Raw genomic sequence first — 22,705 nt, forward strand, 5'->3', positions numbered from 1 at the left:
ATCTTCATTCGAAATTGTTGCTATCCGGTTTTTTTTTTGGAAAAAATATTAATTCGTGATAGATTAAACACCAATAAATTACGTCAATCCTTATAATTTTAAGAAGTATTCCAATTGCTTCTATTAATACAATAATTGTATCTACAACATCAAAGTTTCTTAATTTTAATTTGAATTAAGTAAAGAGTTTGTATATAATAGAATCTGTATGCTGCATTCTGTATTATGCTATATTCTGTGGTTTAAAAAACATTCAGTTTTTAACTCGTAATCACAAAGAACGCGAAAGGGCGCCGTAATCAATAACTATTTAAGAATTTTATACCACCTTGAACATGAACCCACAAACACCTTAATATTTAATCGTACCTGCAATACATTTTTTAATTCCTCGTATCACGCAATTATTAAAACCTTTTGTTCGAAGGCTATGCGATATCATTGGCCTTCTGGTTTTATACATGAAAAGTGTAGAAGTCAAGATCAGTGTTATATTGATTAATTTCATAAAATGTATTGTTTATTTTTTTTTCTATGGAGGCGGCAAAGGAGGTGGTGAGTCGCCTGATGGTAAGCGCCACCACCGCCCATGAACATTTGGAGAGGCGTAAGGTCATTTGCAGATCTTACGCCTCTACAAATGGATTGCCGACTTTAAAGTGGGAAGGAATTAAGAAAGCATTGACAAGAGGAATAAAGGAAAGGGGCCTCGGCTTCCCCACTCACCGAACGAAACACAATAGCATGCTATTATTTCACGCCGATTTTCTGTGGGCGTGTGGTACTTCTCCGGTACGAGCTGGCTCAATTCGTGCTGAAGCGTGCTCGAATCCCACATACACCTACACCGCAGCTTGTAACATTTCTCTATACATGAACTGACGAACTATTGCTAAACACTGTTAGAATTTTTCAAATCCATCCTAAGATTCAAATAAAGTTCCTAAGATTTCGCGTTCAAACAAACAGGCAAATAAACGAACTCTTTATATTTCTATTATTATAAGTATTGTTTATGCTTTATCGATAAGTTATAGTTGGTTTGTTAATGTTTAAAAAAAATCTTGTATATAATTGTTGAATGTAAAAATTACCATCCTTATAATTTTTTTTAGTGCAATATACTCGTAATACCTACTCAATTACGAAACGGGGTAAGACCTTAATACTTCTCAATGTAAGAAATGAATTAAAATTGTAAAATCAATCAATTATAAAGCATTTCAATGCTATAAAACTAAAAATTAAATCAATCAATTAATCAAATAATTGATTTACCAATTGTGAGTATTATATATACCTATAATACTCACAATAATATAAATACGAAGAGTTTGCTTATTTGTTTGTTTGTTTGTTTAGATGCGCTAATCTCAGGAATACATGGTCCGATTAGAGAGATTCATATACCATAAAAGAATGAAACCATAAAAGGTTCATAAATAACATAATATCGCTGCCCACAAGTGAAATTTCAGGGTCAGATATCCGAAGAAAAAGTGGTGAATGATGATGCGTGTCTAATCCCTAGCATATCAATTATCTCCATTTTTTATTTCAAAGTAATAAGACGGTTTGATAACGTAGCCTTAAATCAACCTATAACAAGATGAAAAAAGTCTGTCTTTTACGCTTTCTCAGCTGAATGGCAGAGCCAGGGTAGAATTTGTTTATTATATAATAGACTATAGAGTATTATGTGATTAGATTGACAATTTATAAAGAGGTTCTCAATCCGACTGCATTTGTTTTTATGTCATAGCTGGCAACTCCCCCCCTCCCCACCCCCCTCGCCATACGAAGCACAATAGCTATGCTTGATTTGATAGGAAATTATTGTCACTTGGTCCCATTTTAGAATCTATGGAACCTCCTTCAGAGATATTAGGGATAATTATTGTTGATTATTACATTAATTACGATTAGATCTAAGTACTAAGAATAACATGTAATTTTCCTATACTAACAGAGGTTTTGCGTCATCCGAATAGATAAAGTAAATAGAATAAAAAAATTAAGAAATACAATATTATAAATGTGAAAGTTTGATTGTTTGTCGGTCAATCACGCTGACACTACCGAACGGATTTTGATGAAATTTGGTATACAGACAGGGTATGAGCTGACTTTGGTGATAGGACATTTTTTATCCCGATCAAATCCTGTTTTTTCCCAAGGGAGGAAACATCCCTTTGGATAAAACAGGATTCTTGATATCAGGGCGAAGCTGGGACGAGCGTCCAGTAAGAAATAAATCAAAATGGGCTACTTAAAAAAAAAATATATATGTATAGGTGAGCACATGTTTTAACCGCAAGGCACTTCTAGTATTGGCTTCATAATTCTCAAAATACTTCTTCAACTAACAACCTAAAAATATTCATTAACAATTTTCTTAACCCATCGTATAGTAAGATTGTCAAAGCACACTGACTGGTACCATGAAATGAAAGAAACTTATGAAAGAAGCCTTCATAGCGTCGAAACTAGAAAACCGTGTCTTTCTGCGTATGCATGTTTTATGAACATACACAATGTAACTTCTTGCTTGGAGCAAATAGGAACAAAATGTGTTAGACCGAGAGCCAGTGGCTAAGGTTCCGAATACTTCTAATGTAACAAAGCGAAGGTGAATGAATGAATGAATAATGCTTTATTGTACACACCAATAGGAAATATTTCAAAAGTACAGACTAAAAATACAAGTTGTAAAACACAATAGGCGACCGAGATAGAGATGGCGGCGAGATAGGCGGCGATAGAGATGGCTCTGTAGCCATAACTACAGAGCCATCTCTTCCAGGTAACCAAAACAGAGAAACAACACAGAGAAAGCTCATAGGTGGGTGGTGTATACTATAGATATAAATTTCATTTATATGGATATTTATATAGGATAGCAAATACATAGATGTAATAAGATACAATATTAATAAGAATAAAAATATGTAAAAAAACAATAGAGAAGGTGTGTGGCTGTTAAATATAAACTGTTTTAAAATAACATTTAGTCAGAGTGAAAGACAAAGTTAGCTAGGTCGTCAAGCGCCATTATTTTTTACATTTTTAGACATAGCAGTCAAGTTATAATATTAGTATATTATAAGTTATAATATCTTATGTGTGAGTGATGCAATCTTATTAATTTCGGTTCTGCGGTTTCCAAATAGCCTATGTCCCTCTCTAACATTTTTATTATCTTCAGACCCAAAAAAAAAAAATAATGCCACTCCGCAATCCGACGACGTGAAAGAAAAACACACAACAAATTAACAAACAAAAACTTGCGCATGTATAATATTAATAAGGATAGTCAGAATGACGATTGGCTCCTAGATTAGGTACACGTAGAAAACAAACAGGTAAACTTATATTAGGTACCTTCGTTTTGTGACGTACAACAATACACATTGCATAATGTTTCTCACATAGAAGAGATATGAGATTTTTTGCCTAGTTCAAAGAAAATAAGCAGATTTTTTAGCATCGTTTTCAACGGATTTCGGACTTTTGTTCTGAAAATTCATTCAGATAGACATCGACTTTAGATTCACATTCACTATTTGAATGAATTTTGATTCGCGAATGAATTTTTCATCAATGAAAGAATTTTGATGACAATCCAGATTCTCAAATGTGACCGAAGACAATAATTTCCAATAGCACAAGCCTACGGAGGTTAACATAGAAAAAATTTCGAATTTCGAACATCCTTAATTTATGGGATCAAGAAATATTTACAACAAATCCCTACACCGTTTATATTTCACTGATTCATAAAGTACGTTTATTAAACTACGTATTCATTTGTTTACATAATAAACAACTCAAAGCAGTGATTAGAATGCATTAGAACTGTAATTTCCGTTATTCGCTTTCAAACAATCAATGTAAACATGCTATGCGATAATCCATACATAAACACGTTTAATCCATACTTATATTATGAAACTAAAAGTGTCTGGCTGTTACGCTTATACAGTTAAAAAAGTATATTATATTATAGTGGATATTTCGCAATACAAGTATTTGAAGACTAAGTAGTAAGGTACTGAAATAATATATAATTACTAACAAAATAAGTTTATATAGTGGTTCGAATACATGAATATTTTGTTTTTATAATCTTTTATAAGAAATTATTCAAATACTAGTTTCACCCGCGTAAGTCTGTATCCCGTTGGTATATCGGGATAAAAAGTTGTCTATATGTTTATTCCAGATGTCCAGTTGTCTTCGTGCCAAATTTCATTGCAATCGGTTTAGTAGTTTTTGCGTGAAAGAGCAACAAACACACACACATATCTTTGAAAACTTTCGCATTTATAATATTAGTAGGATAGTAGGATAGTAGGAAGTAGGAAGTAGGATTTCGGAATTTTTTTCAATCAACTAGCATATATCGTAAAGCATATCACACAGTTATCCTTTTTACACGCTTTTTATTAGTTTCACCTGTATGTTTGTATGTTTGTTTGTTTGTAACCGACTTCTTTGGGCGCGATTTTGACCCACTTTAAACGGCCAGATTTCGTTCAAACTTTGTAGATTTATTGAGGACCGATGACAATACACTAATTTGATAAAATTATTCCATTTTTCAATTTGCAAAATATGATTTTTGTTAATTTATATAATTTTCATCTATAGTCGATAAGGTAAGAAAATTAATTAAAATTTTCGTCGTTCGAGTCGTGCAATAGTTTAAAATTAAAAAAACAAGCTATTATAAATAATCCAAACTAAAAAGTAAAAAATAAATAATAGTTAAAAAAAACTAAAAAACACGCTTTTTATAGAAAACCGAACTAAAAAATAGAAAATAAATTTAAATGATTTTAAATTAAGAAAATAGTGTTGAAAATTTCAATGAATATAAATTAATAATAGTGTGAGTAAAACAAAATATTTTATTTTAAAAAAAGCGTGGGGTGCTTCTTAAGATATTATCAAAATCATAATCACTCTACTCATATCTGTCAATAAAATATCTATAACCATTGACACCATGCATCCCACGCTTTTGTTTTTTAGTTTTTTTAAACTATTATTCATTTTTAATGCAGTGGGCTGAGTCCCCTTAATTTTACATAGACGCGTACGTGTATGTATTGTCTCTAGGTTCTAGGGTTTCTAAATCAGAATGAGTTTTCTCGTAATAGCTGTTAGGGATTAAACTTGAAAACATATTATTGTTACGTGATAGTCATTAAAAGGTTCCACGAAATTGTGCAGTAAAGAAAATAAATCAACAGTAAACACACTTTCAAGTGTTGAAATTCATTTTTAAACACATCCCTGAATTTCTCATTTATAGCAACATTGTGGAATATTTAAATTTTTAGTTATCAACCGATTAAAAATAAAGGGAGGTAAAATTTGCCTGTATGCTTTACGATTCTTTACGATATAGAAACTAATAAAATAATATATATATATATATATATATATATTATATAAGCTAAGAGTATGTAGATAAAAAAAACAAAGTTACACACCTATGTAGTAACTCACTGAGGTGGAACAAAAGATGATGTTTTACATTTTAATGTATTCACTGCAATAATATAAAATGTATATTCCGAAATGAAAAGATGAAAAAAAGTTTCGTGAAAACGAATTTCGCTCGTTTAATTTCTACGGAATCCTTTAACATATTTCTTATTATACAGAGAAGACTGAAAATCATGAAGACATTTCACGAGAGCAAATTTTTAAAGTTACAATCCAATTACTCTAGCTAAAAACTTTAAGTGTTTTTGGTTGTACCGCATTATTACAGCTTAGAAAAATCACATTATAAAGATATTTAGTGGTATATACTGGTGAATTTTTCAAGTACATTTTTCACATTATCATGTTATGTCGTTACTCTCGAGAGTGCTTGAAGGTTCTATCGGATACAGTGCTGATGTTACTTTTATTTTAATTTATATCACAACGGACCATTGAGCTGGTGGATAGCCTGATGGTTAGCGTTCACCGACGCCCATGGACATTTGCAAGGGAAGGGCCGTGCATATTCTTTGCCCGCTTTTAAGGAATAAAGGATAAGGAAAGGAGTGATGAAAGGAATACAAGAAAGGGCAGAGAAGGGTAGGGAAAAGATATGGGTCTCCGGCTCCCCCAGTCACCGATGAATGCTTGCTCTTATTTCACGCCGAGTCTTAGTAGAGTTAGTCTAAGTTAAAGTATGGTACCTTTCCTGGTGCGAGCTAGCACAATTCGTGCCGAAGTATCGACTCCCAAACTATATACGAGACTACTAAGATACTGAATAACATTCCTACTCTTTTGTCTAAGACCTATATATTATAGCTAGCAACAAAGCACAAACAAATAAATATGTAAATAACAGATTATAAGCCCACGAACAAAGCCCTGAAGGATAAATAATGACGTCAAAGGATTGTAAATAACGCGCGAATCCCATTGGGATCTTCAATTTGATTCTAACCATCCCACGCTTCAAGGAATCAAGTTTATTTTATACTATTGTTCTGCCCACGCGATCATTTCATCGTTAGAAATTTGTTTATTATTCAAATGGCGTGCGGATCAGGCTTCTAAGAAGAAATATATGTATATTATAGCAATCATTTCCACTGTCGTAGGTTACGTAATACGAGGGTAGTTGAATGATTGTTGTACGAATAATCTGAGTATTTTAATGTTGCTTTCCATACGATATTTATATTGTACACACTTTATGTTTCGTTTTGTACATTTGGATTTATCGTTTTTGTATAATAAAAACTAGCCGGGCGGAGCTGGGACGAGCGGAAAGTTAATATAATGTTTAAAATGCTTTTCCTTACCTACTACATAGTTCATTCCGGAGAAACAACTACCGTTATTTTGAATATCACGGGTGGTAAAATCAAAAAGCAGTCTAAACCACACCAGCTGCTAAGTAAATAGGCAGAAATTCTCGAAGAAGTAGGATGAAGAAGTTTACTCTATACTACCTACTAATCCTACCTACTAATATTATAAATTTCGCATTTATTTAGTTTGTAAGGATGTGTGTATTTGTTGCTCTTTCACGCAAAACCTACTGCATCGATTGCAATGAAATTTGGTACGTAGACAGCTGGACAACTGGAGTAACATATAGGCTTTTTATCCCGCTACTCCGACGGGATACGGGAAACCGCGGCGCACAGCTAGTCTATATAAAACTGAAGAATGTGGTAGCAAAAATCTCAGGAACAACTGGATCCATATAAAAATTATGTGTGTGTTGAATAGTCGGTTTATTTTAGCCTCTATGACATCACGTAATGTTGGTGATCGTGGAGCACATCTAGTCAAAATATAGCATGTGTGTGCGACATGTGTTGGTAACCCTAACAATTGTGAATTGTTCCAAAAACGAGCCATTCAAAAATATCTATCCGTATTGTTAATCTGATCAAATGCTTTACATCGTATGGTTGTTGTTATCTTTGTATGGACATGGAACAATTATTTTTGAACAGGGGATTGAATGACTTAATTACACTGTTGGCTTATTCATGATTGTTTGTTATTAACTATTGTTGAGAAAATCAATATAAGTGTAATTATATCCTTTTCAGCGTATGTCAGATAACACGCTGTGGTGTCACATAATGTAATATTATTTTTATACTTTCACCAGGGTTGCTAAGCGCGTTTAAAAATATATTATTTTAATAGTCAAATAATGTTTTAGAACGCGGTTGGTAACCCCAGCTAAAGTATTAAAAAATGCTATTAAATATAGATCTCCTTTGACCCAGTGTAACATTGAAAAACTACAGCGTCGTAAATTATTTAAAAAATCGCCAATATACATAAATAAATTTAACTATAATGTGTTAATTTTATTTTCTTTACAAAAAACCATAGTAGATCAATTTATTCATTTAAAATCGATTTAATTTATTCTTTTTTTTGTTAGTGTTTTATCTATGTTTTTTTGTAAAGTATTATCTATCTATTTAATTTAACAATTCTTTTATTACAGATTGCTTTATCTCTTCGCATATCTTTTTGTTTTGTAGTGCCCTATGTTTTTGTGGATTAAACGTAATTTAAATTAAGTTCTTTAACAAGATATTTACAACATAATTACATAAATAACAAGGGTTAACATTCAATTGAACAATTATATTTTCCCAAATCAGTCGTAACCACGCATTACTTTCAGTTATCCCTTACGATATTACGCTCACGCAGTTTTCAGCCCTCCCACGCATGCATTATAATCGAAATTGCTGGAATCCATGAAATGTTTACATCATTAGGGAATTGAAATAATTCAACATGACCTTAACCCTAGTGAATACGACCCACGTTTAAAAACAAACTCAGAGGTTAACAAACAAGTCTTGGAGATCACAAGGAATTTTTGAGTTGAGGTGAAAGGGTCAGGTTTTATTCATCTTGGAATAGTGCCAGAATAAACATTATTATGTAGTTCAAATAACCATACATTTGTCATAAGTCCGGTGAATGTATACTTCGTAAGCAGTATGTTTGTGGAATTGACGGTATGTCAAATATTTCTTACTTAACTTGTAGAGGTTTGGAATAATGTATTTGCGAAACTTTTGGAGGGAAAATTATTAATAAGTAAATTAAGTAAATTGTATTACATGTCATGATAATGATTTTCTCATGGGGAATTCCTCTATTGTAATTTCCAAGAAAGGTCCATAAATATACAAAAATTGTTAATCTATTTTTTCAGTTTGTAAAATCATTAGATAATGATGTCTGTGAAGTTACAATCCCATTCAATTATGTAATCGTGAAAGTTTGTAAAAATGTGTGGATGTTAGTTGCTCTTTCACGCAAAATTCTCTGTTGGGATATGAAATTTGGCACATAGAGATTATAGTCTAGATAAATAAATGGGCTACATTTCAGCCGAGTACCACGCGACTGACCCCGAGGATTCCAACATGTATTTAATACAGTACCTTATGTTTTTTTTTATATTTACTTTCGCGTACATACATACTAAGTATGTAGGTATATAAACATTACAATATAAGCCCATATATGTTTCCACTGCACAGGCCTCCTAAGAGGGTTCAGGCCATAATCTACCACGCTGACCAAGTGCGGGTTGGCAGATGTCACACGTCGTCGAACTTTTGAATCTCGGACTTGCCGGTTTCCTCACGATGTTTTCCTTCACCGTTTTAAGCAGTGGTGATGTTGTCCACATGTGCAGATAAATTGAAAAATCAACTTATTTCCTGCACGCTCGCCCCGGTCTCGAACCCCTACTTAACGATTTTGAAGTCCGAGGTTCTCCACTGAGCCACCACTGCTTTTATATAAACATTACAATACTAAAACAATTTTTATTGACCTTAAAACAGTATTTTCATGTAAATTTGAAACATTTCACAGATTCAATAAAATCGTTCACTCGAATATTTTTATAAAACGTATATCCAAATATAAAACATGTATGATACGCGATATCTATTTAAAATGAATGAAAATTTTGCTCCGTAAAGCGTTCTATAAATGTGTACTCATATTTTTGCAAATAAATATTACTCATGCATATTTTCATTCAATTTTCGATAAGTATACATACTTAATACTAGACGCTAGTACACATTTACGGACCTCGTTACTTATATCTTTAATATTGTTTCTTATAGGTGTTACCGTAAATGTAAATATTTGTATGTGGTAGTCGAGCACGCTTCAGCACGAATGGGCTAGCTCGTACCGGGGAAGAAACACACCCCCACAGAAAACCGGCGTGAAATAATAGCATGCTATTGTGTTTCCTACGGCAAGTTGGGGAGCCGGAGACCCATATCCTATTCCTTAACCTTCCCAGTCCTTTATTCCTCATTCATGGGCGGTGGTAGCGCTTACCATCAGACGACCCACTAGCTCCATTGCCGACTATGACATAATAAAATACCGTTTGATTTCAATACCAAAATTTTGATTGCGGGACTGCTTCCCCGCAGCCGCACCTGACGGACGTTTGGGAAAAATAAAGTCCCTTAAACAATTTTGAGGATAATAACTTCTTTTTTATGCTATAAGCGTATAACTGTGGTGGTGGTACGCCTAAAAGTAAACCTATGCGACTATTTCACGTCGACCTTCTGTGTGGGTGTGGTACACAATATGTTTGTATATTCAAAACGAAATGCACTTTAGTACCATATGCTTGAACTACGCACACTGTTCAACCGACCAGGTTCTTCGACATTTATTTAAACGTCTTAACCTCAATCGCGTTGTTAAAACGGCCTTGCTCATGACCTAGCTGCTAGGTTGACTTTTGCAGTCATTACAATTATCTGTTAACAATATAAGAACTGTTAAAACAGCTTATTGCCGGTGCCTTGTTGCGGCGAAACTCAACTGCAAGTGCTCCGTTCGCAACTGTCAAAATTGCGGTCAATTAATTGGGGAATTATTGCGCTTGTATCGACTTAATCGCTGAATGCGATTGTTATCATACACTCTAGATAGCAGGAAATATTGTCAAATAATGTGAAGAAATGCATGCTATTATTCTCTATTAATTCGAAAGTAACACTTCCTATGTCCGCGCCTAAACCACACAATAGATTTGGATGATATTGACTCATTATCGTATTATTGAATCGAGAAAGGCTATAGGACAGTTTATCCCGGAGAACCTACAGAAACGAGAATGCATGTTAATTTAGTCAAAGTTCTTTGATATACAAACTTTATCACTCTAAATGAATATGGCGTATAACGTTGGATCAATCCAACTGGCATTGTACAATATCATTTGAAGCATTGTTAATACACAGTCTTCGGTATTTTTTTAAACAATCGATATTTTATCTGTGCGCTATAAAAAGTACGAAGCGTTTAAAATGATATTTCTATAATAGATGACTTTTTAATAGTTTTAGATGTACTATTTGACGTAATATTAAAGACGTACTTTTGGAGTTTTGTATCAAACATTGTAATCCGAAATTTTCATATATAACATTTTATTAAAATTCTTAATGTTATACCAAGAAATGACTCAAAAATACGTACATAAATAAAAAAACAGTGAGGTAAACCAACCACACTTGTGATAATGAGGTGGTTCGTTACAGGAAAACGCACTTAACAAAAGAAAGAGGGCTCAGGTGTGACGTCAGAATCCGTCAAGTTCGAGACGGAATTTTTCATGATTTGCGCCGGAATTGTAAGCTTTCTGGACAGTTTGCGACGGTGAATACGTTTCGCTCTAGAATGTATTTTTACACGTATTATTTTACACGTTCTCATTCTCTCATCTCTCATTCTTTAAGAGTTCTCCACGAAACGCAATAACCTTCCAATATATTTATTTTTTTGTTATGATAAACAAATTGTGATAGCAATTTTTAACACCGGGTGATCGCAGTAACTATTTTTGATAAAAAATAAACTGCTATCAAATTATCAGAACTAGAACAAATCTATACTACATATTACCACACGGATGGCACCAGGTATATAATAAAGAAAAAACCATTACCATCGATTCGCCCGGTCGAAAGTCGGAGGTAACACAGACAAAAAATACAGTTGATTTGATAACCTCCATTATTAATGTCAGAAGTTGAAAAAGTTCGAATTTATGAATGCATATCCAAAGTCCTCTTCTCTTTATCTTCTTCTCCTCATCTTATTGAATGTCCTACTCGTACATATTATTATCGATACAAGTGAGTACGTTATTTCTTTTGTATGTAAAAATAAGTATTTAACATCCACTTAAGTACTTACGCTATAGAACCAAGAACTCGGGGCAAAACGAAAAATTTACGAAACAAAATTATATGTTGAATTAAACAAAAATACCTCAATAGGACAGATAATAATCAATGGATTGAAAAAGTAAATTTGGTGAAATCGGAACTATTACTTAGTCCCTGACACAGTATATAAATATCCTTATATATAAATTACTAGATTTCCGCCCGCGGCTTTGCCCGCGTAGTCGCAGGAAAGACACGACCAGGGTTTTTCTTGCATGGTCTCGTACCCGTGGGATTTCCGGGATAAAAACTTTCCCATGTCCGCCTCCTGGTTCTAAGCTACCTCTGTACAGATTTTAAGCCAAATCGGTTAATGCGTTATTGAGTTATAAATTGTGTAACTAAAATTAATTTCTTTTATACAAATAGATTTACTTGTGTGAATATATACAAAAGAAAGACAATATTTATTCACACAGCTACATTTTCGTACGATAAATAGGTACGTATTATTACAGTCGACACGTGATTAGTTAAATTATATATAATTGATATAAATTACTGACGTCAGAAGTGGCCTGAACTTTATATGTGTGCGTGTGTGTGTGACACTGTGATCTTATAGTTGCGTCATGTCTTTGTAATTATATTTGTGTGTTGAAAGAGTTTTCGATAGCATTATGTTATCTGTGGTATTAGAGAAAACTCATGAAATTTAACGTGGCGCTTTGAAGAACGGTCAACTACTCCTCTCATTTCTTTAACAGACAAATGATTAATTATGTCGGAACCTGTACAAGAAGCTTATATACTTATATGAATTAGTAGCGACTAATTAGTAATTACGGACGTTAGAAGTGACAGACACTACATTGAAGAACACATGTTAAAGGGGACGAAAATGATATCGAATTCCTTTGTGTGTTTATGAAGGATTTATCGCATTAGAAGACAGACTGACGCATAGACTGACTTACTTTCGTAATCAAAATATATGCGAAGTAGTTGTTTACCCCAGCTTCGCTCGCGCGGTCTTAATAAGTTTTCATGGTGCAAACTTTCATCCCCTTGGGGGAAGAATTGATCGAAATCCTTTCTTGTCTACGTCATATCTGCATGCCAAATTTCACTCCGATCCGTCTAGTGGTTAGGGATGTGCGTTGATAGATCACTATGTCAGTCAGTCACCTTTGCGTTATATATTTTTAGATGTGTGTATATTTTACTTGTTTATTTATGGTTCGCATCGCAACTAAAACATTTAGTGATATGATTTTTTTATGGAAATAGAAGGCTAAAGACTGACATAAGCTACTTTTTAACACGGCGAAACATCTTACTTCCATGAGAAAGCTAATATGCCATAAGGTTTTATATACCACAATTTGAGATCTAAGAAATAACGTGAACAATGTTAATTATTATATTATTTAAATAAACAAATCGCTTACCGTCCTTATCATAGTGGCTCCATACTTCCATAAACTGATTAGCTGACAATTTCTTCAGCTCTCTGGAATCCGGGTCCCGGAATTGTCTCATGAAATTCGACGCTCTATCTAAATTTAGCTTTTTTGATGACCCATTCGAATCGAAACTCATCTTTAATTCTTATAAAAATGTCTTAGTAACTGCTACGTTTATTGTCTTTGAATTTAGATATAAAATAATTGTTGTCTTTCTTTTAATGTTGGCACCACTGACATTACAGGAGATTATTTCATCTGAAACAAAAAGAAGGCAAAGTAAGAACACTAATTCTTTTAAAAGTGTAGCAATACCCGTAATTGGGAATTCTTTTTCTTTAAATTATTTATATATTATATATTATTATTTATATATTAGATATTTTTTTGAGATTTTCATTCCGTTATATTATTCGCTTATTTATTGTTTAATGAAGAATTTTTTTGATATATAACGATGTTTCTTTTCGATTGCACCTTTGTGATAAACCATCGTCCTACGTGAACTTTCTTTTAATGATTGCCTGGATGAGATTGCTTTTTAGCAATAATGACGCCTTTTGCGCACTCGCTATTTATTCTGTTTTAATAACGTTATTTTTAATGTAACAATAAAAAGTATGAAACAAATAAAAAAATAAATAGAATGGAACAGAAGAAGCATTATATAGCTCAGGTTTACATCATCTTCGAATGGTGTATTGCTTTGATATGAAATAGCCAAATAACAAATCTATAACCATAGCATAAACTATAATGTAGGCGTGTCACACGCGTTCGATAGCAATATCATCTCACAAATACCATTTACATATAATAAAAACTCGCTGAGGGCACTCAAAAAAGCAATTACCTTGTAACTTTTTCGTATACAACGCTAGCGATACCTGGATAACCTTTCTCAAACAAACAAGATACTTCAACTCAATATGATACTTATTACGTAATAGTTTTCCCATTCTAGAAGAATTTCTGAATATAAACGACCCGTCTTATATTATCTTTGTACGTTCATTGAAATGATTCAAACGCATATTCTGATTGTTTTTATGTCATCTTCGGCAATGGAGCTGGTGGGTCGCCCGTCAATGGAGCTGGTGGGTCGCGTCGCAATCGACCTTATGCTTCTCCATAAGGTCGATTGCTGATATTACGACGCTATAAATGGATTGCCGACTCTAAATTGCAAAGAGATTAAGAAAGTATTGACAAAAGGAATAAAGGAATGGACTGGGAAGGATAAGGAAATGGATATGGGCCTTCGGCTCCCCCGCTCAACGAACGATACACTGTAGCATGCTACTATTTCACGCCGGCCTTCTGTGTGAGTGAAACGAAATTAAATGAAGCCGAAGCGTGCTCAACTACCACATATAGATAACATAAGCCCTTTAGATTTCCAAAATTATTAAATTTTTCCATTACATGCACAGTAAATTATATAATGTAATACCTTCCTTATAACCTCAGAATCACAATAAAAAATTTTGAATTTGAATTTGAATTTGAGTACATAATATATTGTACAATGTATTATGTAGGTTAACTAGGTTATTTGGAATCTACGAGTATTTTAAAGTTCAGTGACGCCATCAAGTATGGCGCGGGCAACAGCGAAAATTCCATGTAGTTGAAACTTTCCCAATAACTCTCGGATTTACGATTGTCTAAAAGATAAAAGTTTCACCCAAATATCTTCCCTAATGGAATTTATAGAAAGGTCCCTTGGTACGCCAATTACAAAAATCTAATAAAACTTTCAAGGTTTTACGAGGCTCTACTCGATTTCATAGATATTAATTTTTCAAAGGACATCGCTTATAAAGTTATAAATAGCCTGAAGTTCTCTTATCATATGAATAAAATGAATTATATTCTGTCTGATACAATCGCTTTCGATCACGCAAGGCTATATTTGTAACACAATAAATTTTAAAAGATTGGTATGAAATGCATGTACTGCTTTTACTTACATAACTTTTACCTATATGAAAAATTTTGAAGTTAATAAAAAATAATTTACATATACCTAGGTATTTATCGGAATTATTTGATATATGCAATATAATATTAAATTATACATTTTATATTTTTACTATTACACATTATGAAGAGAAAATTATTGTATTTTTTAATTTGGTTTTCTCCCAAAATCTGCTGGACCGTTTTAAAAAAAAATTCATCATTGAAAGCCGCAACTTCACACACATATAGGCTATATATACCACGGGCGAAGCCGAGGAAAACTTAGTTTATAATATAAGAAATATTTAAATATGAGCATTTTTCGTAATGACCGCGCATATTGAATAATAACTATCTACTTATTGTGAAATATAAATATTGCATTGGGCGACATAAGTTAGATTAGCTGAGGAATTTGAAAGTACGTAGAAATAGAATAGAAAAATGCTATTACTGGAATGATAATAGATACTTTCCAATCATGATATTTCCTTGAAGAATTACAATAAATTAAAGGAAATATAAACCTTTCTTCAGATAATGTTAGATACAAGAAAAGTTCATTTTCCTAGTTTCCTTGCTGCAAATGGATACATGTTAGTACTTATTTGGCTCTTCATGTGATTACTAATCTAAAATAAATCTATTTATATCAATAGAAACATTGTTAGGTATCCTTATTATAGTACTAGCTGCGCCCCGCGGTTTCACCCGCGGAAGTCCGTATCCCGTAGGAATATCAGGATAAAAAGTAGCCTCTATGTTATTCCAGTTCCAGCTATCTACGTACCATATTTCATTGCAACTGGTTTAGAAGTTTTTGTGTGAACGAGCAACAAACACACACACATCCTTACAAACTTTCGCATTTATAGTATTAGTAGGACTAGCTGCGCCCCGTGGTTTCACCCGCTTAAGTCTGTATCTAGTAGGAATATCGGGATAAAAAGTGCCTATATGTAATTCCAGACGTCCAGCTGTCTACGTACCAAATTTCATTGCAATCGGTTCAGTGCTTTTTGCGTGAAAAAGCAACAAACAGACACACATCCTTACAAACTTTCGCATTTATAATATTAGTGGGATAATATTATAGTAGGATTGTTTCGTTTTATTATTTATATGATAATATTAAACGCAATTAGTAAAAGTGGTTTTATAATCTACAAAATGAAGTGCTGCGATGATTTACTGCGAATACATTTGGTTTTGTTGTGGATTCATTGATCCATTCTGTGGATGATATCGTAATTCCTAAATGTTACTAATGATTTGTTGCGTTGTTTAAAACAAATAGTGTTTTCAATTGATCTATTTGGATGGAATATTAATTATCTGTGAGAATATTCAAACAGCTTTCTTTGGCCCGAGTCAAATTCTCATCTAATATTATGTTTGTGATAGAAATTCAACTTTTATCTTCGTCCTTATAGCATTTTTAATATAGAATGAAGCATATTATGCAGAATTTGAAGTGAAACTTCTTTAGAATCGTTGTGATTTCAAACCTCATGCAGCAGAAAAAACGACAGGTAAAATACAAAAATGTGTAGAATGAAGCCGGCAAAGAATGAGACAGAAATAAACGTACTATTTTATATATATTCATCTCATTCTTTTGTCGATTTACTGACGTTACACTTCTATCGTGTGTGAATCGCAAACACCCCTTTTTTTATTCATAATGAATAAGTAATTAACGTGTGGTGAGACCCACAATGACTTTTACGCATTCAGCTAATCTGCACCAAGTCAAACTCATCTTCTACTGAACCTATATCGTCTTGTAGGGACTCATTTGATAACCTCTTCATCAAAGAGACAACAAACTCTGTTATGGATGTAGTTAAAAAACATTTCGAATGCCTTTATTTATTCAATGTTGAATTATTCATTCACTTCAATACCTAGTTGATTGCATGAATATTGCATCAAAGCAAACTATGTATCATAAATGATATCATAAGCTTTTTATGATAATTGTATACATAGTTGAAATAGATTCGTTTATAAGTAGCCTTGTATTGAGTATTACGAGGATTATTAAAGTAGTAATCGGATCTATAACACGATTTATTCATTATTTTGTTAAACCTGACATCAAATTTAGTTGATAAATATATTTTTTTCTATGGAGACTCAAAAGGAAACTTCCAGAAAATATGCAGTTTTATCCAATGATACATTGCTCCGAAAGAAATTGAATATGTAAGAAATAAAAACATGAGTATGAAGAGGCGTCTTTTAAAAACGACTAGCCTTCCACCGCTCCTACTACCTACTCCCGTAGTCATAGGAAAATATAGACAATCGAAGGTTTTTCTTGAATCGTTCAAGTGAAATCTTTAAGATAAAAGCAGTTACTTAGACATAATATTAGTAGTGACCAACAACAACCAAAGGCGACACACAACACTAATATTAATGATTTATTAATACACAATTAATTTCTAAACTGTAAAATTAAGGAAGTGAAAAATGTTCAAAGTGTAGGAAGGCTCTCAATTAGTAGCGTATTATTATTTTCTTTAAGGGTCCTTCGTCCTTAGGAAGGTAAATATTAATTACCTGTGACTAGTCGCACACTGAAATCTCTTTCTAATTTTATTTGTACTGTTCCGGGTTTTAGCCCGACCATATGACTAAAACATCCCTGTCCTATCTTATACACCGTGATAGACTGTTGAAATTAGAGACGATGTCAGTAAATATTGCTGCAACTGCAATTATATTACTAACAATAAACGTTCGAGGAAGTACTGGATGGCACGGTTATAAATTGGATGCTTATAGTTGTTCTTAACTTTGCAATAAAACACATGCATCTTTAATCTTCATATTATACTAGACGCCCGTCCCGGCTCCGCCCGGATATCAAGATTCCTGTTTTATATCAAGGGAGCATTTAATCGAGATAAAAAGTATCCTATCATCCAAATCAGCTCATAACCTGGCTGTATACTAATTTTCATCAAAATCTGTTCAGTAGTTTCAGCGTGATTGACGGATAAACATTAAAAAAAACAAACTTTCACATTTATAATATTAGTGTGATATATAGTTGTTTCGACGTTTCGAACAGCGGTATTTTATTTTTTCTAGTTAGTTTTTGCCCGCGGCTTCGCACGCGTCAATTCGTAGTAGTTTAATAAATGTTATTATACTTATAAACCTTTTTCTAGAATCACTCTATCTATTAAAACAAACCTCATCAAAATCCATTGCGTAGTTTTAAATATTTAAGCATACACAGAAACATAGGGACTGAAAAAGCGACTTTGTTTTATACTATGTGATGGTGAATAAACCAAGTCTCTACCATATTATTTGGTTCTCCGTTATTTTTTTGTTATTTTTCACCACTAATTTAATCTCTAGTTTGACTAGACTTCTCTCTTCGTAACTGACTTATGAACTTTTTTATATTTCAAGCCATCAAAAAAAAAAACATTCAGGGTTGCCCTAAAAAAAAAACCAGGCGAAGTTCCAGCGTCGTTTAGTATAAAACGTGTTTCTTATTAACTTTTTTTTATATTTCAAGCCTTAAATAGTCCAGCCAAGTCTAGGTCATTGCTTTTTATTACCAGGCGACCCTTTTTACGAGTTCACTGAAAGCGGTGATGTGTGAAAAACGGACCCTTGTACTTTCTTTTGCACAGCTCACTTATTTTATTGTCAAGCATTAATTGGCTTTATTTATTGATAGATAAGGTTGTATTTATATTGTAGCTTAACTAGAACAAAACGACAATTACGTTTCTTTCTCGATTTTCTCTTTTGGAATGGTTTTTTGTAACTCGGCTATGATAAAGTCAAGCATTAATGGGCTTTATTTATTGAAAGATAAGGTTGTATTTATATTGTAGCTTAACTAGAAAAAACGAGAATTACGTTTATGTCTTTTCCTTTTTTGGGATGTTTTTTGAAACTCGGCTATGAAAGGGATATAAATATACGTATCATAGAGGAGGGAAAGAGTACCACTGGTAGGCTTCAAAGCATCCTTCTAGACATTTTTTCCTACTTAATTACTTTTTTTATTATATATCCTAAGGCGACTATTTACTACTACTTTTATATTTATGTAGGTGTGCATACATATATAATGAATACAGCAAACATACTCGCATTTGATCAAACGTTTTAGTATACAATATGTGTGTATAACAAAACAAATAAACAAATTTTTCATGTAAAAGCGCTGAGAATCCCGTTTGCACGGGAGCGAAGTGCGAGAGCGTCTATACAGACAGGGTATGAGTTGACGTGGGTGATAGGATACTATTAATCCCGATTTTTAAGCTCGTAATTAACAAAAAAACAACCTCACAAACAAAACAGTAACAACATCACTATAATTTACAACAGTTTTTACTAACACAGGCTTTAGTTTCTACCAATATAATTGTATTATTTAACAATTTTAATAAAGACTTTATTATTGTTATTATCACTCTGCTGCTATTTATAGGCCTTGTCACGTGAGGCAAAATTCAATGTGACACCTTCTGGAGAGCATAATTTAATACGTGTAAGAGCGTAAATTCTGTGCTCTTGTTGTATGTATATTTGAAAAAGTAAATTGCGAAATTCAGCTGCTCTAAATGGATTTAAATCAATTTCCTATGAAATAAATTAAACTTTACCTATTCAAAGTGTCTGAAATGATTTATGTCAGATACAATATCAACAACAAATATACTATCATATTTATACCATATTTTTGTAGAAAGATTACATGAGTTAAATGCTTGTTTTATAATAATTTTAAGTATTGACTATCTACAGTATTATGTTATCTGTGCTACTACAATAAAAAACACAGAAAAATGTATGTAATGGTTTCATCTGCTTAGGTCTGTATACTGTAGGGATAAAAAGTTGTCTATGTGTCATTTCGGTTGTCCGGCTATCTACGTACCAAATTTCATTGCAATCCGTTCAGTAGTTTTCGCGTGAACGAGTTACACATACACATACATCCATCCTCACAAACTTTCGCATTTATATACATGTATATTGTAGTAGGACTTCAGAATATATGCTCTTTTAATAGGGTAAGGGATTAATCATATAATGAAAACTGTACAACTAAAATACCTGCCCATGACAGTGAATAGGTACTTTTCCCTAAATCTTTCATTAAAACTAATTAGATGTACTTAAGAGTCTAATTTTGATATAATTACAGAAATATTTGCCAAATAAACGCCTAATTGTAAGGTCAAAGGTCTCTTCACATAAGTAACGGAAGCAAATAATTTGACAGCTTAATTAAGGCTCAGTCGGGCGTCTAATTACGCAATAAGGAAAACAAATTCGGAGGCATGTGGTGACAGGGGTCATGGAACCGTATTAAGTAGAAAACATTTCATGTTGTACACAACTTGTTTATGTTTTGATTTATACGTCATTGTACATTTTGAATATTATTAGTTAGGTTATAACCTTGATTAAGAAAAATGTGTTAATAAATTATCAAATAAATATGTAACAAGATAAACAATGATATAACTGAAACCCTAGGTTCTATTCTAGTGCGGAAATTAATCTACTGTTGGCAACCGTAACAATTTTTTTTATGTCATAGCGGGCAACTGAGCTGGTGGTTCGCCTGATGGTAAGCGATCACCACCGCCCATGAACACTCGCAGAGGTAGTGCCTCTGCGAATGCGCTACCCGCTTTTGAGGTGTAAGGGTTAGTGAAAGGATTGATGACTGGAAAGAAGGAATGGACTGGGAAGGGTCAGGAAAAGGAAACGGGCCATATAGTTTCAAAAACTAAAAAACATGCTTCACTCATGAAATTACTGTATGATCGCCGATCCTTGATAAGTTTCAATGATATCTGCAATTTTAAAATATACGAAAATCAAGTCTTAATGTGTTGGTTACATAGAAACATAAAGGTGAAGCTAAAAAAATGTGTTAAAAAATAAAACTTTGTCAAAAATTTTGTATAATATATTATGTATTTATTATTTCTGTACACGACATCAATAGCAAGCAATTTTCCACGTTCATACGCAATTTATCTGAAAGATACCTTATTACTTACTAAATAGCTCAAACAATTAACAAGCTATTCATATAAATTAACAAATCCAATAGATGGTTCAAGGCATAATCCAACTCTTCGATACTAGGAGCACGTCTCCCTAATGGTTCATGTTTAAAGCTTATGAAACAAGATTATACGTTCTTAAATTGTATTTTGTTGAAATGCCGCTGTATTTTCCGCGCCTTATTTGAAACGCAAATATCTAAAAGTTTATTGGTGTATGCTTCGTAGAAACGTTTGATGTAATATTAATGTTGGAAATTTACATTTGATCTTTTTATCGGTATTACCATATATTCTCTAATTTATTTTTAATTAGGAAAAACTAGAATAAGCGCCTTTGTAAGGTGTTTTTCAGATAGGCTCTTTGCAGTCAGTTTTGTGATAAAGTTGTTATGCTATTTGTATTTTTGCATGTAGTAGCATAGTACTATATTTCATTGTGGGAAATTTCGTCTTGAAAAATGATGAAAAACCCCATAATTCTTAAGTGTTTTAGTCGAGTAGCCCACAAGAAGGTAATGTCATTATAACTCTTTCACTAATTCTATCTTTTTACAGCTAAACACTAGAGCCTATGATAGAAATATCTATCTTGAAGAAACGCCACCAAATAATGAAAATCGGCTTTGTTCGAATCGGACACGCGACCCATACAAATAAACTAAAGATTAACGGCAAAATAAATTGGTCATCCATCCAAATTATGGCCGTGCCAACCATTGCTTAGCCCTGTAATTTTATTATTTGTAAATAGTAAGTATATATTAACTAAATAACATTTTATGAGCCTGTCCAATATGAGAGAAGGTCACACAGACACACGGACAGCGAAGTCAAATTTATAGATGCGGAATCCTAAACACTAGCTTTTCATTCGCGGCTATGCTCGTGAGGACTACTTAATTTTATACTTAGTGAATTATCGAAGTAGTATGACGCTTTTTACGATTTTAAATGCGTTCATCGCAAAAAGATTTATATATATTTTTTTTTATGTCATAGCGGGCAACTGAGCTGGTGGTTCGTCTGATGGTAAGCGATCACCACCGCCCATGAACATTCGCAAAGGTTGGGCCTCTGCAAATGCGCTGCCCGCTTTTTTGGGATAAGGGAAAAGGAATGGATTAACGACTGGAAAGAAGGAATGGACTGGGACGGGTGAGGAAAAGGTAACGGGCCTCCGGCTCCCCCACTCACCGTACGAAACACAGTGGCATGCCACTATTTCACGCCGGTTTTCTGTGGGGGTGTGGTACTTCCCCGGTGTTAGAAAGCTGTACTTCATATTAAGGACCTATACAAATACATCGTTTAATTTGGTACACTTTGTATTTAATTTAATTTAATTATATATCGCCTGTAATAGGTAATTTAAGGAACATTTATAGTATAACAGTACATTAAAATGTTCTGGAATTTCGTAAAAAGTAAAAATAAATGTTCAAATTTTCCACAGTTAGTAAAATATAATAACACTGTCGTCACA

General features: G+C 33.1%; 1 protein-coding gene across 2 annotated transcripts in view; it reads right to left on the minus strand.

Annotated features, from left to right (window-relative positions):
* Positions 1–22,705, minus strand: part of LOC119837126 (calbindin-32) — a 68,598-nt gene that overhangs the window by 35,585 nt on the left and 10,308 nt on the right. For both annotated transcript variants that reach the window (XM_038362633.1, XM_038362632.1), the window contains exon 2: positions 13,175–13,447. In XM_038362633.1, coding sequence (XP_038218561.1) covers positions 13,175–13,325 — 151 coding nt within the window. In that variant the 5' untranslated portion in view covers positions 13,326–13,447. The remainder of the gene's footprint in view (positions 1–13,174; positions 13,448–22,705) is intronic.

The sequence above is a fragment of the Zerene cesonia genome, chromosome 26, assembly GCF_012273895.1.
Source record: "Zerene cesonia ecotype Mississippi chromosome 26, Zerene_cesonia_1.1, whole genome shotgun sequence".
Classification (NCBI taxonomy): domain Eukaryota; kingdom Metazoa; phylum Arthropoda; class Insecta; order Lepidoptera; family Pieridae; genus Zerene; species Zerene cesonia.